This window comes from Triplophysa rosa, linkage group LG20 (assembly GCF_024868665.1).
Source record: "Triplophysa rosa linkage group LG20, Trosa_1v2, whole genome shotgun sequence".
Lineage (NCBI taxonomy): Eukaryota > Metazoa > Chordata > Actinopteri > Cypriniformes > Nemacheilidae > Triplophysa > Triplophysa rosa.
In genome coordinates, this window is record NC_079909.1 from 15574448 (window position 1) to 15588783 (window position 14336).

General features: G+C 40.1%; 2 protein-coding genes across 3 annotated transcripts; one reads left to right on the top strand and one right to left on the bottom strand.

The window, feature by feature from the left end:
* Nucleotides 1–119: 119 nt before the first annotated feature.
* trmt1 (tRNA methyltransferase 1) lies at nucleotides 120–4840 on the top strand. 2 transcript variants are annotated; one of them, XM_057362381.1, is made up of 16 exons: nucleotides 120–278; nucleotides 445–810; nucleotides 893–1112; nucleotides 1359–1546; nucleotides 1732–1847; nucleotides 2008–2120; nucleotides 2212–2360; nucleotides 2826–2909; nucleotides 3080–3149; nucleotides 3262–3396; nucleotides 3497–3582; nucleotides 3703–3811; nucleotides 3909–3985; nucleotides 4148–4267; nucleotides 4347–4458; nucleotides 4564–4840. In XM_057362381.1, the coding sequence occupies exons 2-16, from the start codon at nucleotides 461–463 to the stop codon at nucleotides 4636–4638; spliced, it is 2004 nt and encodes a 667-aa protein (XP_057218364.1). In that variant the 5' UTR covers nucleotides 120–278; nucleotides 445–460; the 3' UTR covers nucleotides 4639–4840. The 2 variants fall into 2 exon arrangements, with proteins under 2 accessions (XP_057218364.1, XP_057218363.1); XM_057362380.1 differs by having other exon boundaries at nucleotides 468–810.
* Nucleotides 4841–5010: 170 nt separating this feature from the next.
* man2b1 (mannosidase, alpha, class 2B, member 1) lies at nucleotides 5011–13778 on the bottom strand. Its single transcript, XM_057362379.1, has 22 exons — nucleotides 13653–13778; nucleotides 13090–13192; nucleotides 12539–12712; nucleotides 12252–12445; nucleotides 11944–12076; nucleotides 11719–11864; nucleotides 11353–11552; nucleotides 10684–10804; nucleotides 10530–10608; nucleotides 10336–10445; nucleotides 10118–10225; nucleotides 9913–10029; nucleotides 9612–9794; nucleotides 9030–9127; nucleotides 8678–8920; nucleotides 8451–8552; nucleotides 8234–8321; nucleotides 7972–8052; nucleotides 7559–7780; nucleotides 7318–7467; nucleotides 5716–5812; nucleotides 5011–5518 (listed from the first exon to the last, which is right to left on the bottom strand). Exons 1-22 carry the CDS (start codon nucleotides 13743–13745, stop codon nucleotides 5412–5414), a joined length of 2949 nt encoding a protein of 982 aa, XP_057218362.1. The 5' UTR covers nucleotides 13746–13778; the 3' UTR covers nucleotides 5011–5411.
* Nucleotides 13779–14336: the final 558 nt, after the last annotated feature.

The following is a 14336-nucleotide window of genomic DNA, read 5'->3' on the forward strand; positions in this document are numbered from 1 at the left end:
ACACTTTCTTGTTTTAGATGGACCCTATGCATTCCTGTGCTTTTATTTTACCTACTGTAGCGCTTTCTGTTACTTTACGCATGCGCAGTGGTCTTTGTCAATGGTTTTGTACTCTCGGGCTTCCGTTGTTTATACACAGCATCTACACAAGTCATTTCTCACAGAAAAAATACATGCTAACAGTTTCCTGACAAGTGTGTTGAAAAGCCTACAGCAAAGCCTTTTATTTATATTTGCAATGGCGGAGCTGAAGTCTCTGTAAGGAACGATGTTTATTGGTAAGTTGAAATTGTAAATGCTAATGTTAGTGCTAATAGTGAAGTTTTAAATGGCCATGCTAAACGTGCTATTCCAAAATGCCAAGCGTTGTGAAAATCATAGTCCTAACGCAATGAAATACACATTTCAGATTGACCCATGTCAGTTTATTGTATATTTTGACAGGTCTTTTCTTCTGTAAATGCTAGTAAGGAGTGTGTTTCAGTTACACTGGACTGCTGCACGTTTGTCATTGGGACTCCCTAAGGATAAACCAGCCTTCCTGCAGAGCCTCACTACAGGACCCAGTTGTCTATTTAAAAGATTCAGGACAATGAACAACGATAAAGAAGACACAGACACTACTGCTGCAGATGTACCAATGGAGGACACAAATCTATCTAGCGCCTCAGAAACCAGCCAGAACTCATTGACAGAACCGGGGCTTTTGCCAGGGGAGACAGTTGTGAGGGAGGGCAAGGCAGCAATTATATTCCCGAGTGCCAATGAGGTGTTCTACAACCCTGTGCAGGAGTTCAACAGAGATCTAACGTAAGTATGCTGTCAAGTCTTTCAATCCCTTAACCTTAATCTCACCTCTGCGTTTATACATTTAGTGCATACCTTCTATCAGGTGTGCGGTGATCACGGAGTTTGCCAGGGAACAGCTGGCACAGCGGGGCTTTCGGATCCTGGTGCCGGACGAGAAAGACAGAGTGGTAGTCGAGCTGTCAGAAGAGAAGAATGGAACAAAGGATCAGGAAGCTACAGAACAACCTGAGAATGAGCAACAGAAGGAAGAAGATAGCAGTGAAAAACAGTTCATCACTGCCTCTGTGGGGGAGAAATGCGAGGTGTGTGTTTGCTGTATTTACATGATAAATTAACAGTCTGCTTTTTATTCGATGCATGTAGTAAATGATTATATTTTTATCTTGAACAAACTTGATGACATCTCAGTATATCAGAAGGATGCATTGTGACTCTTCGTGTGATTCCCTACCCGCTTGTATTTTATCCTGACGTGTGAATTGCTTTGGATGCAAGTATATGTTGAATAAATGTAGTAATAAATGAATAATCTCTTGCTTTGTTTCCAGCAAGGATTGCGTGTTCTGGAGGGTCTGGCTGCATCCGGGCTCCGTTCTGTTCGCTTTGCTCTGGAGGTTCCGGGACTAAAGAGCATCACTGCTAATGATTACTCTGCTAAAGCTGCTGCCCTCATCGCCCGCAATGCACAGCACAACAACGTTTCCCACATATTGCAGGCCAGTCAGAAAGATGCCAGGTCAGACCTTTTGTTTCTTCAATTAAAGCTTTTCTTAGCTTATACGCTCACGTGCATCTATAGAATGAATGATGCAAATATATACCCTTTTGTCAACATCATTTCAGTTTGAATTTTGCTTTTCCAACAATGGCAACAAAATAAAAATTGCTTAATAAAAACGATGTATAATGCTTTTTGTTTAGTATGGTGATGTATGAGGCAAGAGGAAAGAAGGACCGCTATGATGTCATAGACCTGGACCCCTATGGCAGCCCCTCTCCGTTTATAGATGCAGCTGTGCAGGCAGTCAGTGAGGGTGGTGAGTCTCTGTCTTTCTCTTTGCCCCTCTCTTGTGTATTATGTATGATCTGTATGGTTCGCCTAGCTCTGGTAGATTCTGTAAAGTGCATTTTTTACCGAGAAGTGCAACAGATGTAAACATGGTTCATTTAAAGCCTAACACAAAATCTCATCATCAGGGTTGCTTTGCATCACGTGTACTGACATGGCCGTAATGGCTGGAAACAGTGGAGAGACCTGCTACAGCAAATACGGCTCTGTGTCCATCAAGTCTAAATACTGTCATGAGATGGTAAGATGTGCTCACTACTACAGATTTGTGTTTATGTAAAAAGGTGAAATGGAGACTCTTTGTTATGGCTGTTTGTTTTTGTGCGTTGTAGGCCCTGCGTATAATCCTTCACAGTTTAGATCAGAGAGCAGCCGTGTATCAGCGCTACATTGAACCACTTCTGAGTGTGAGTGTGGATTTCTACATCCGCGTATTCGTCAGAGTCAAAACGGGTCAGGCCAAGGTCAAGTATTCTGCAAGGTAAAGCAGACATACACACACACACATACGCAACTTCTGTCTTTACATGTGTGAGTATTAATTTTGGTGAATAATATATTAAAGGAGCAATGTGGAGATTTTAGTGTCATCTACTGGGGAGTTTGTGAATTGCAACCAACGGCTCACTCCACCCCTCCTTTTCGAAGCACTACTGCAACTGACACAGGACAAACATGTTGTCACGTTTTCGCTTCTTTAACATATTTACGAAACGCGCTCTGTAGAGCAGTTTGTCTGTTTATGGCTACTGTAGAAACAACATGGCGGATTCCACGTAAGGGGACCCGCGCTGTATGATAGAAATAGCCCTGTCTAAAGTAATAAAACCATAACGCTTCATTATGTAATCATACACCTCTGAAGACATAGTATATTATATTGCATTTCTGTCAATACATCCTCCAAAAAATGACACGCTGGACCTTTAATGTGTGTTTGTTGCAGTAAGCAGGCATTGGTGTATAACTGTGTTGGTTGTGGGTCATTTCATCTGCAAAGGATGGGAAAGAGAATGAGCCAAGGAAAACAGTAGGTCTTTCAGAATCACGTGTCTGTCACATTTACATTATTCAAAGCAACTTGCAGTGCATTTAAAATATACACTTTATCAGTATGTGTGCTTCCTAGGAATTGAACCCGTGACCTTACCAAGTGAGGCATGTTTGTTTTCTCAAAATGTATGTTACTGTGTGTTTCAGTATGAAGTATTCAGCAGCCACCGGACCCCCCATAGGGCCCAACTGCGAACACTGTGGACAGAGATTCCAGGTCTGAATCATCAATATATTGATTTATGTGCTCTTATTGGAAGACGTATGGCTTTGATGTGTTTCTACATGTGTTTATTTACATTACCTTATACTCTCATCTGTATTTCTAGTTGGGTGGTCCATTGTGGGCGGAGCCTCTACATGACCATTCATTTGTTCAGAAAGTTCTGGATGCTGTCTCAGGGAATCCCAGCCGTTTTGGAACATCAAAGCGTATTGAGGGGATACTGAGCATGGTGACTGAGGTCAGAGTTTTATTAGAATATTATTATTTGAATAATAATATGTTGGATGTCTGCTGGTTCACTGAATTGAGTGCTAATATTAGTAGCTGTGTGTTTTTAGGAGCTGCAGGACGTTCCTCTATACTATGTTTTAGATCATTTGAGCAGCACAGTTCACTGCAACACGCCACCAATGCTGCCATTCAGGTAACATACATATATCCAACGTTTTCAAGCATTGCGAGCGTAATTTTCTAATACTGTCATGCACACCCAATTATCCGAGTTTGATTGACAAGCATGGGTCATTCTCTGCTGTTGTTGTAGGTCAGCTCTCCTGCATGCTGGATACAGAGTGTCTTTCTCTCATGCCTGCAAGAATGCAGTGAAGACGGACGCACCTGCTGGGGTATTGTGGGATACCATTCGCTGCTGGGTTAGTGACCTCCATCCACTCTTAAGGGCTTGTCCACAAAATACACTTTAAGAAGCTTAATTTCAACGGGTTGTTCGTTTGTCTGTTTGTTCTTCAGGAAAAATCCAACCCTGTAAAGCGAGAGAGGCTGTCGGAGACCAGCCCGGCCCACCGTATTCTCTCCACAGAGCCAACGTCAGTATCACATTTATTCATTTGGCCTCATAGTTGTTTAGAGATGCTTACAATTTCACGTTATGATTGTTATTACGACTGTGAGTAATCTTAATATAAAGACATACATTGAGTCTCTGTTTCTAGTGTAACAGTGTGATAACTCAATGCTTTCTCTTTTAGTCTCCAGGCCTGTTTTGAGATCAGAGAGGATGCGAACCCCCAATCAAGGAAACGTCACCTCACACGTTTCCAGGAGAACCCACAGGCCAACTGGGGACCCAAAGCACGTGCCAAAGCTGGGTGTGTTGTGTTTTCTCATTGAAAAACAATTAAAATTCTCAAGCTGACTGAAAAGTATTTATTTATGCTTTGTTTTTAGTGGAGGAATCTCATCAGTGTTGGAAGACAAAAGAAAACAGTTTCAAGGTAAAAGGAAACATATTACAGATTCTTCTCAACTCAAGGATTTCCCTTGCAAGAAGTTTCGTAAGGTACGTTTAGTTTAACATATGATGGGAGTGACATTATGTACCCAAATTCTCACTCCATATGAAACGATAAAAAATCTTATTGAACAAAGCTGTTGTCTTTTCTAGGGAACATGTACGTATGGAGAGAAATGCTGCTATTCACATGAACTGGAAGGAGCCAGTGAGCAGAAGATGGACTAATTGCTTTTCTCACTAATGGATGTAAATCAGACAATTGTAAAAGCTTGTGTCATGACTCGGCAAGAGTGGCTTGAGACAGTTATTTAATACCAAGAGAATTTTCATTTCTGTTAATTGAATGCCAGCACTTCTGTACACAAGGATTGAACAGATCTGCGGCTAAGTTTTATTTTACTTTTACTAAATACGCTTCTGACATCGTGGAACTAAGGCATGTACATGGGGCACATTTTAGTCCATCATTTTTGTTTTATCTTCATAATGTTTTATTTTTGCTTCTCAAATAAATATTAGGTGAATGTCCTTTTGTTTTGCATAACGTATACAGCATCAACAGGTACACGTATATTTTTTAAACAATTTATGTTTAATTCATGAAAAAGTTGTCATTTTCATATGAAAGGCACAGTAGCAGTAAAAAAACAAGAATCAAAAATATTGCAGAGATGAATTGGCACAGTTTGAGTACTCATAATGTCTACCATTCGGATATTTTACTTCCGTTTTTATTTTGTCAAACCTTTCACCAGAACAAAAAAAGTTACTGTAGAGAAATTATTTAATAATTCAAAAAGATCTTTGTTGTGTACTTAAGAAATATCCATCTATTGAAAACTTGCCTTTAAAAACATTCATTTTAATAATTGCATAATTGATTTTTTCGTCCATTAAATTAGAATGGATTATACAACAGGAATTTTTTACATCTGATTTTTGTGCACTTTCGACGTGTAATTCAGTGAATCAATGTCTTACGGCAACGGATGTCAGATCTATTGCTGCACCCGTAACAGAAAGGTGCGGATCTCCATTGGGTTTAATGTCACTTCCCATGGCGAAGGGTCTTTATCGCTGACAGGAACAGGTTTTACATTCATTTCTAATAAACAAACAAAATGAAATTATGTTATCTTCAGACATATTTAGTTCAACTAACAATACGGTTTCAAAATACACAAGAAGGTTTAATACTGAATTACACAACCTTAGCACGATTTTGAAAGATTTGCTCAACTAGAGTTTGGGCTTTCTGCGTTACTGGATTTAAATCTGTTCAGTGTGTAATGTAGATGTTACCATTATTCCACGACAGACGTGTCATATCCTCTTTCCATTGGTTTGCCCCGAGACTCATCTCAGATGCTCCTAGCACCTTAAAGGCAGAAAACAGCTTCTGCACAGACACAAAGAGGAACAGTTTATTTTTATAATTACTCGTCGTGCTTCTTATCCAAAAGTTACTGACAGTAAAGCCTTGTTCTCAATGGTGCATTTAATGTGGACTGTGCATATGAAGTATGCAAGATCTGTATGAGTTTCATTCGTAATGTTATGATTCAAAAAGCTTTTAGGATTGGCTATGACACACCCTTGATGCAGCATTTACCAAATCCCACACTAGTGGAAACTTCACAGCAGTCTGCTAACCAACAGATCACGCATCATTACATCACCGTAGTGTCATAGGAGGACCATAAGGGCTGAGCGCATCATTTGGGACAGAGCTTCCACTTCCCAGAAGAACACTCCATTCCATTAGAGGAACCTGGTGTGAGGTCTACAGATGTCTGAGGAAAATGGCTGCTGGCCAAGATCTTCAACCACTAATGTACACCACATCTTTTTGTGATGGTGCAGTGGGGTGGTTTCCCATACAGGGCTTAAGACTGGCTTAATACACTGACACAACTTAAAATACAGCAGTGCCATTGTTTTGTCTCAAGAAGAGTACTGTAATGCTTGTTTGTAAGACATGTTTGTGAAAACTACTTTACCTACACTGTAAAAAATGTCTGTAGATTTTACGGTGAAAAACTGCTAAACCATGACAGTAAAAGACCGTAAAACGATAAATGGTTTAATTCAGTTTTAGTAACAATGAAACACCGTAAATGTATATATCAGCCAAAGCAGTATTTTTTACAGGTTTTTTTGGGGAAAAATACATTACTCCGCTGTAAAATGCACTGGCACCGTGTTTGTAACAAAAATATACCGTAATATATATACAAGCCATCATTGTGATTTTTGCATTTATTTTTTGTAAAAAATACATTTCCCCACTGTTAAATGTATTAAACACCGTATCTCTAACAAAATATACCGTAATATATATACAAGCCAACACTGTAATTTTTACATTTATTTTTTGTACAAAATACTTTTTCTCACAGTTAAATGTACTAAACAACGTATCTCTAACAAAATATACCGTAATATACATATAAGAGCCATCACTGTAATTCTTGCATTTAATTTTTGTAAAAAATACTTTTTCTCACTGTTAAACGTATTAATCACTATATATCTAACAAAAATATACCGTACCAGTTTTTACCGTTAATTTCACAGTCCACTTTTTGTGTTCCGTAAACCAAATAACATTTTCTCTGTATTTTTTACGGTGGATTTCTGGCTACCACAGCTGCCAGTTTTTCACCGTAAATTTTACGGAATTTTTTTTACAGTGTACTACTTAAGCCTTTCCTGGCTTAAACTAATCCCTGTGCGGGAAACCACCCATCAGCGTTTCAGTGTTTGACTACAGCACAATTTGCTTAATTTGGGAATATGTTTGTGTCATATATGTGGTCTGTTATGGATGTATTGGTTTAGTGTGGTACTGGTTGAGTAAACTGGAATAGGTGGTGGTGAGTGGGCTGCTCTCCGGTGTGTTACCTGTAGGTTGACAGTAACAGGCTGTGAGTAGGTTTTGCTCTCTTTGGCCTCGTACTGATGTTCCAACCTAATCAAAATCGAGTCTTTGTCCCACTGAGAAAGTGTCAGCAGGTGAACAGCCAAGGGCAGAGCAGCCTGAAGCCCAGAGAACTATAGGGCAGAGGGAATGAGAAAGAGAAACAAAATACTGTGAAATGAGAGAAATTATAAATAACCAGTTAATTGAGTTAATCCCACAAACCTCCAGTTTGCTATTGGTGGAAGGTGTGCCATCTTGGAAGGAAAGGAGGGGTTGCAGCACCATGCCCTGAGCGAGGGGTCTATGGGTATCTGCGGCCTGGTCTGGGGGTGTGAGGGTCAACAGTAGACGGCCACGCACAACTAAACCATCATTAAACTCTCCTGGCTCAGAAAGCGGCTCGCCAACCCCCCTAAAGTCATCGTGAAGAAGTCTCCTGTGCAGCTGAGGAGAGACAGCGAGTATGGTTAACTCAACGTATACATATATAATACTTAATGTACTGTCATGGTGTGCGATTACCCAAGATATTTTGAGATCTTTTTAGCCTCTGAAAATGCTTTGGCAACATGCCTACATTTTATTATAGAAATAAATCACAAGTTGACAGGGAATGACAGATCATTTCATGTTACCATGATTTCCAGCGAGCCATTATAGATGCTGCTGACCCCCTGAGAGCGATCCGTCACCACTGTCAGCTGACGCTTGTCATCCTAAACACACACACACAATTTAGTTTTTCTGACAAGTTTTTCTCAAGGTTTATGAAAATCAGACAAAGTGAGAATGAAGAAAATATCTGAATTGCAAATCAGAGTACTTAATGAAATGCAACTAAAACGTAAATGTAACGCAGTAGTAAAATCAACCACAATCTCTCTGGATGACACTTGCCTTTATATAGGCGCGAGAGTTGATCGGATAGTAGTTTCCGGCGATTGGCTCAGACTGCTTCAGATCCCACGTGGGCCGATAATCTTTCCTACAATGACAAACTTCTAAGATTAATTTTTCAACAATTGACATGCCACACAACATGCATCGATGATGAAGCTTTCTATAATGATGTAAAAATCATGACATTCAGATTCTGTAAGACATTTCTCCTCACCGTCGCTCTAGGACCTCTCTGCCATTCGAATCAGTGTAGAAATAGCCAGAAGACTGGATGTCTGTGTCCAAACGTGTGATCACCTCTTTCCCTAAGCCATCCCTACAAAAAGAGATATTTGTGACATTCTATATTAATACTAATATTAATATATAAACAAATTCTATTACAATAGTGTTTTACATTTTTCACATCTCCAGGAAAGCGTGTGTTCTGTGTTGACTCACTTGATGGGCACGGGTCCCACGGTCCACTCCAACTCCAGTTCCCTGCGGCCCTCGTACAACCGGACAACTTGCGACACCCACGGACTAAACCACTGCGTCACCTCTTGTACTACGCCGGATATGGTAATAACCTCTATTTGTGCAGTTTTGTTGACGATAACGGGTGTTGATGAATTCGGTCTGAAGATATAAGCTCCTGATGGCTGGCTACTCTCATAGTTATTCCCTGCACTTGCATTGTACCTGTGCAAGAAGCCAAAATATAATCTGAGCTCAACATTGTGTACCCTCTTAAACAGCATGTTGTAGAAACTGGAAAAGAGACGCTGATTCTGAATCATCCTTAACTGACCAGTAGAAGTTCTGTGAGAGTTGAATAGTCTGTTGAATTTCCAGGTTGGTCAGGCTCTTTAACAGACCAGTGTTATCATCAAAAGTCACTTTTAGGAACTAAAACACACAGAGACAAAGAAGATTATCAAAGTTAGTCTATACTGGATATTTATTGTTAGGATATTTAAAGGTCCAGTGTATGAAATTTAGCGTGTAAATCTAGTGGTGAGGTTGTGAAGTGCAACCAACGGCTCACTCTCCCCCCCTTCATTTCGAAGCACCACGGTGGTTGACACGGAACTAAGATGTCGTCAGGTTTTCGCTTCTTTGCTGAAGGAGATAACGTATTTACGAAACGCGCTCTGTAGAGCAGTTTGTCCGTTTAGGGCTACTGTAGAAACAAAATGGCGAATTCCATGTAAGGGGACCCGTGGTGTATGTAGATAGAAATATCTCATTCTAAGATAATAAAAACATAATGCTTCATTATGTATGGTCTTTATACACCTCTGAAGACATAGTTATGTATATTATATTGCATTTCTCATAATAAATCCTCCAAAAATGACACACTGGACCTTTAAAACAGTTCTCTTTTAACCTTGTTCTGAATAGAAGGAGGGGCTCCGTGTTCAGTGGTGTCTTCTGGAGGCTCGTCCCGAAGCAAGGAGATGACGTACGTCGTGTAGCCTAGAGGAGGAGCTTCAACCTGGAATACGAGCTCACCTGTGGCATAACCCCTGTTTCGTCTCACTTCCTGTGTGGATTTGGACAGTGGGACCACCTGACAGACGCCAAATGAGGTAAAGAAAGAAAGAAAGAGGAGGAAATGTTATTAATTTCATATTATAAATCGAACACAAACAAAACTGCCATTGTGTCATGTAGACACAGCTTCTAACCTGACTGTCTACTGCTTTGCCGTTCGCATTAGTAACGCTGTACTGGGAACCATTGACAGGCAAACGCACAGGCCAGCTTACAGCCCTCGCCAGAGGATTGTACACATTCATAGAAAACTGAGAGAAAGAGGATAGGACAGATTGAATAGTGAGATTTTGTAGCATGTATTGACAGTTTATTTAGTGGAATCTGTGTGTATGGCACCTTATGGCTGCTTTCTGTGAGCGGACAGACACTGATGTTGAGATTCTCACACATCACACGTGGAGCTTCAGAACCACTAAGAACAGCTAGAGAATTTCGAATCAGCACCTGGACAGTGAAGATACGCATAAGCATACAATAATATGATAATAATAGAATAATACAGTATTTAATAAGTACTAATGATTCATTTTTATTTAGATTTAATTGAATTGTACCTCACAATGTGCCCAGCCTCGAGCTAGTCTCTTGGCATAGTCGTATGCCACATGCTGTTTCTCTGTACCAGACACTGCATCATGATGTTGGGCCACACCCATCGCCCTCTCTGAACCAATGAAAACAGAGCTTTCAACAGATCAACCAATTCAAGTCAAGAGAAGGGATTCAATTACGTCCTATGCAGACTTACTCATAGTATCACTGTCGCCTTCCCCAAAAGGTCCCGATCTGGACTTGGGCCCCCCGAGTACCTCAAGCTGGTTGCAGGTCTAAAGAAAACCAAACCAGTCAGACCTACACAGCGTTGAGGTGATGCTTAATAAACAAAATTGGTGGACAATCACCTGTAGTCGGCTGTTGCTCTGTCTCTCGTATAATTTCAGTGCGGGGCGGCTGGTGAAATAACCCGTCCAGAAATCATGAGCGTCATCAGCATAGGGGAAGAAATCATCGGTCTTCAGAGGCCTAAGATGAACAGCCAGTCAGACAAAGACAGAAAACGCATCATATGCTAAAATGCAAGCTCAACAAAACCGTTTAGACCATTTAAACAATAACTTAAAGGAACAGTTCACCCAAAAATGAAAATTCTGTCATCATTTACTCACCCTCAAGTTGTTCCAAATCTTTATAAATATCTTTGTTCTGATGAACACAGAGAAATATATTTAGAAGAATGCTTGTAACCAAACCGTTCTTGGCCACCACTGACTACCATAGTAGGAAATATTTCTGGGAATTGTTTTGTTCTTTTGAACATAAAAGAAGATATTTTAAAGGATGTAGGAAAGCAAACAGTTCTGGGGCACTTTTGACTACCATTGTAATTTTTCCTACTATGGTAGTCAATGGTGGCCAAGAACTGTTTGGTTGCAAGCATTCGTCCAAATATCTTTCTCTGTGTTCATCGGAACAAAGAAATTTAAACCGATTTGGAACAACTCATGATGACGGACTTTTCATTTTTGGGTGAACTGTCCCTTTAAATGTGTTGGTTGTATATACACACTAACCAGGTGAGGTTGGCTAGATTTAGCTCTTGCAGGTAGCAGGAAGGGGTGGAATAAATCACGTTCACTTTGCTCCCATTAGCTTGCAAAGCATTAACGTACTTAATCAGCTTATCCATATTCTTATACCAGAGATTGGCGTTCTCATACTGGAAATCTGAGCCCATGGTCATGATGATATGGTTTGTCTTATAATATTTAGCCTGGAAACATAAAAACAGTCTTAGAATATCTGTATTATACTGTATAGCCAACAGCTATTCAGTATTTAACATAAGTCTATTGTCAATGAACTGAATAAAACTGTATGTGCTGATCACAGATAACTTTTTTTTTCTAAAAGTATTTACTCCAGTGCTGTTCATTTACCTGACTATTGGCAGTGCTCAAAAAGTTCTGTACGATCACATCCACATTGTAGTCCTCAAGGTCTGGGTCATCTCTAATGGGAGCATCATCACATGACTGGTCCCAGCAGAAACCAGCAGGTGGATTATAGCCATTGGGAAGGACACCTGTAGAGTCCCAGCAATAGATTTGACTTCAAATTAAAAGGATTCTGCACAACAGTGAAACTAAATAGAAGATTTGTACCTGTGAAGAGATCAGCAACAGGAGGCTTCAGGCTTTCACTGGCTCTCCAAACCATCTCCATCTCTTTGGTGCTCATTCTGCGAGCTTTGTCTTGATAGTCCAAACGGCCGAAAAAGAAACCATCATAGCCCATCTGAAATCCAAAATCGTCAGATGAAAATCTAAACAAGCACGGAAAGCTATTTGCAGTCATACAAAACTCATCCCTTCTAGTAGAGAACTGTATGTGTATGGGTAAGATCTGTCATTGTTTTCATAACTATGTTTTAGATTTGATTATAAGAAATAAGGTAATGCTCTGTGTTTACCTGTGCAAAGATGGAGGCGTGTTCTCGGGCATGTCCGAAAGGGTCGATGTGCCAGGCTACTCGGGGACGGCCGCACTCACCGAACGTGTCGTTCAGAAAACGCAAGCCCAGAGTCATTTGATCTATCACAGCACTGTAGTGCGTAGTGGCTTCATCGCTCATACACCATCCGCCATTTATGAACTCAAGACGACCTTCAAAAGAAAACAAATTCTGTGTGAGCTGTTCTGTGTTTAAATCTGTGAACTTTGAAGTTGCTTGTTATTACACAAACAAGTTCTTCTCACCCTCATTCACCAGCTGGGTTACGATTCGCCGTGTGTTCTGGTCCTGTTGCTTCCACCAGCGGTAAAAGAAGGCGATCTCAACGTATATAAAGCGTCTGGCCGGATCCTTCTGTAGCTGGTCGACCACAGAGTCCAGAATATACTGAACCCCTGCATGCTGGATGTTGTTTCGATCTGACACACATACAATTTATTATCTTTTCTGCCCATGTGGACCTCAGTTTTGGTCCCCACGGTGACACGAGTCCCCATGGGTTGGTGTGCATTCAGGTTTAGGTCCCCACCCCCATGATAAAATCATGTCCACACATACGCACACGCACACACAAGACTTGGTATAATACCAGTAGCTAATCTGAACTCTTCCTTCTATTGCGGTGTGATGGTGTGAAGTAAAACATTAAGTTTTACCACTTCAGTGGTTTACCAGTATCATATGATAAGAAGCTAAAGTCATACGCAGCAAATAGACCGTCACATGGAGGCCTTCGTTTATCATGTGAAAGAAAATAACACCTGATGCTTTTAACTCATGCAGGAGAAAAGTTCACCTCCATAGTAGTATTGATCCACAGTCTTCAGCCAACCTACATCATCATGCGTGTGCGGAACCAAATGGACGTTCAGCATGGATGGCTTTGTCGCTGGACATGACTGAAAGATCAAGTAATATCATAAAGTTACAACATGTTGCACTTCCTCAAAAATGGATCAGTTAAAACAACAACCCAAAAATTTCCTTTATGTGTTAGAGAAATGAATGCAACAAAGATCCTACGAATGTAAACATGCAGAAGTTTATACAGACAGAATAAACTGATAGTGACGTATCAGAAAGTAACACTGAAACGTTAGTAATTTAATACTGATCATCATGTACCATAATTTTCACGTTACTTCAAGCTTCTTCAAAACCATGGTAACAGTTACTTATTTTATTTCAGATCACCGCGGTATTATCATGGACAGTAACTTTACCCTGTCCATAAACATGGCATATGTTGTACTTCTACGTTAGTGTTGAACTTCCTCTCTGCCAACTTTTGTACATTTAATCTTGTTCAGATCTTTCTGGTTTTACAGATTTACCAGTTAAATCGAAGTACATTTTTACCTTATAACCACAGACGGAGTCTCGACCCACAGGTAAAGAAAATACAGCAGAGATAGAACACAGAATCAGGGAACAGATGTGCAAAGAAGGCATGACGGTATGATAATGAAAAGAAAGTCATATGACATCGAGTTTTTTTGTTGTGACACGTGACTACTGCTTCCATATCGAGTGAATATTCTGCCAAAATAAAAGTCCTTTCTGGTAAAAAGAGTTCGTAAAGTTTCTAAACAAAACACGCGAGGTTTAGATCAATCTACGTAACTCACAACTCATTAGGAACTGATTGTTTTTAACACATTAAGATTTTTAAGCTGCCTTTCTATTGCCATTTCTGAAACATTGCAGGTTACTTTACGTTTACCGTTGCGAATTGGGGTAAGGAGACGGTGCTTTTTGTACTTGTTAAATAACAGTTTTTATTTTGTTTGTTGTTATTTTTACCCGAAAATGTTTTGATTGAAGCCTAGTGGTAAAGACGTCAGTTTTTTATGTCCTTTATTGACCACCAGAGGGCGACATTGACCAGTAATGAGTAAACGGATCATTCGCCCAAAAAAATCAATTCTGTCATCATTTACTCACCCTCAGGTTGTTCCAAACAGGTTGTATACATTTCTTTGTTATGCTGAGCACAAAGGAAGATATTTGGAAGAATGTCAGTTACCAAACAGACCACATTCC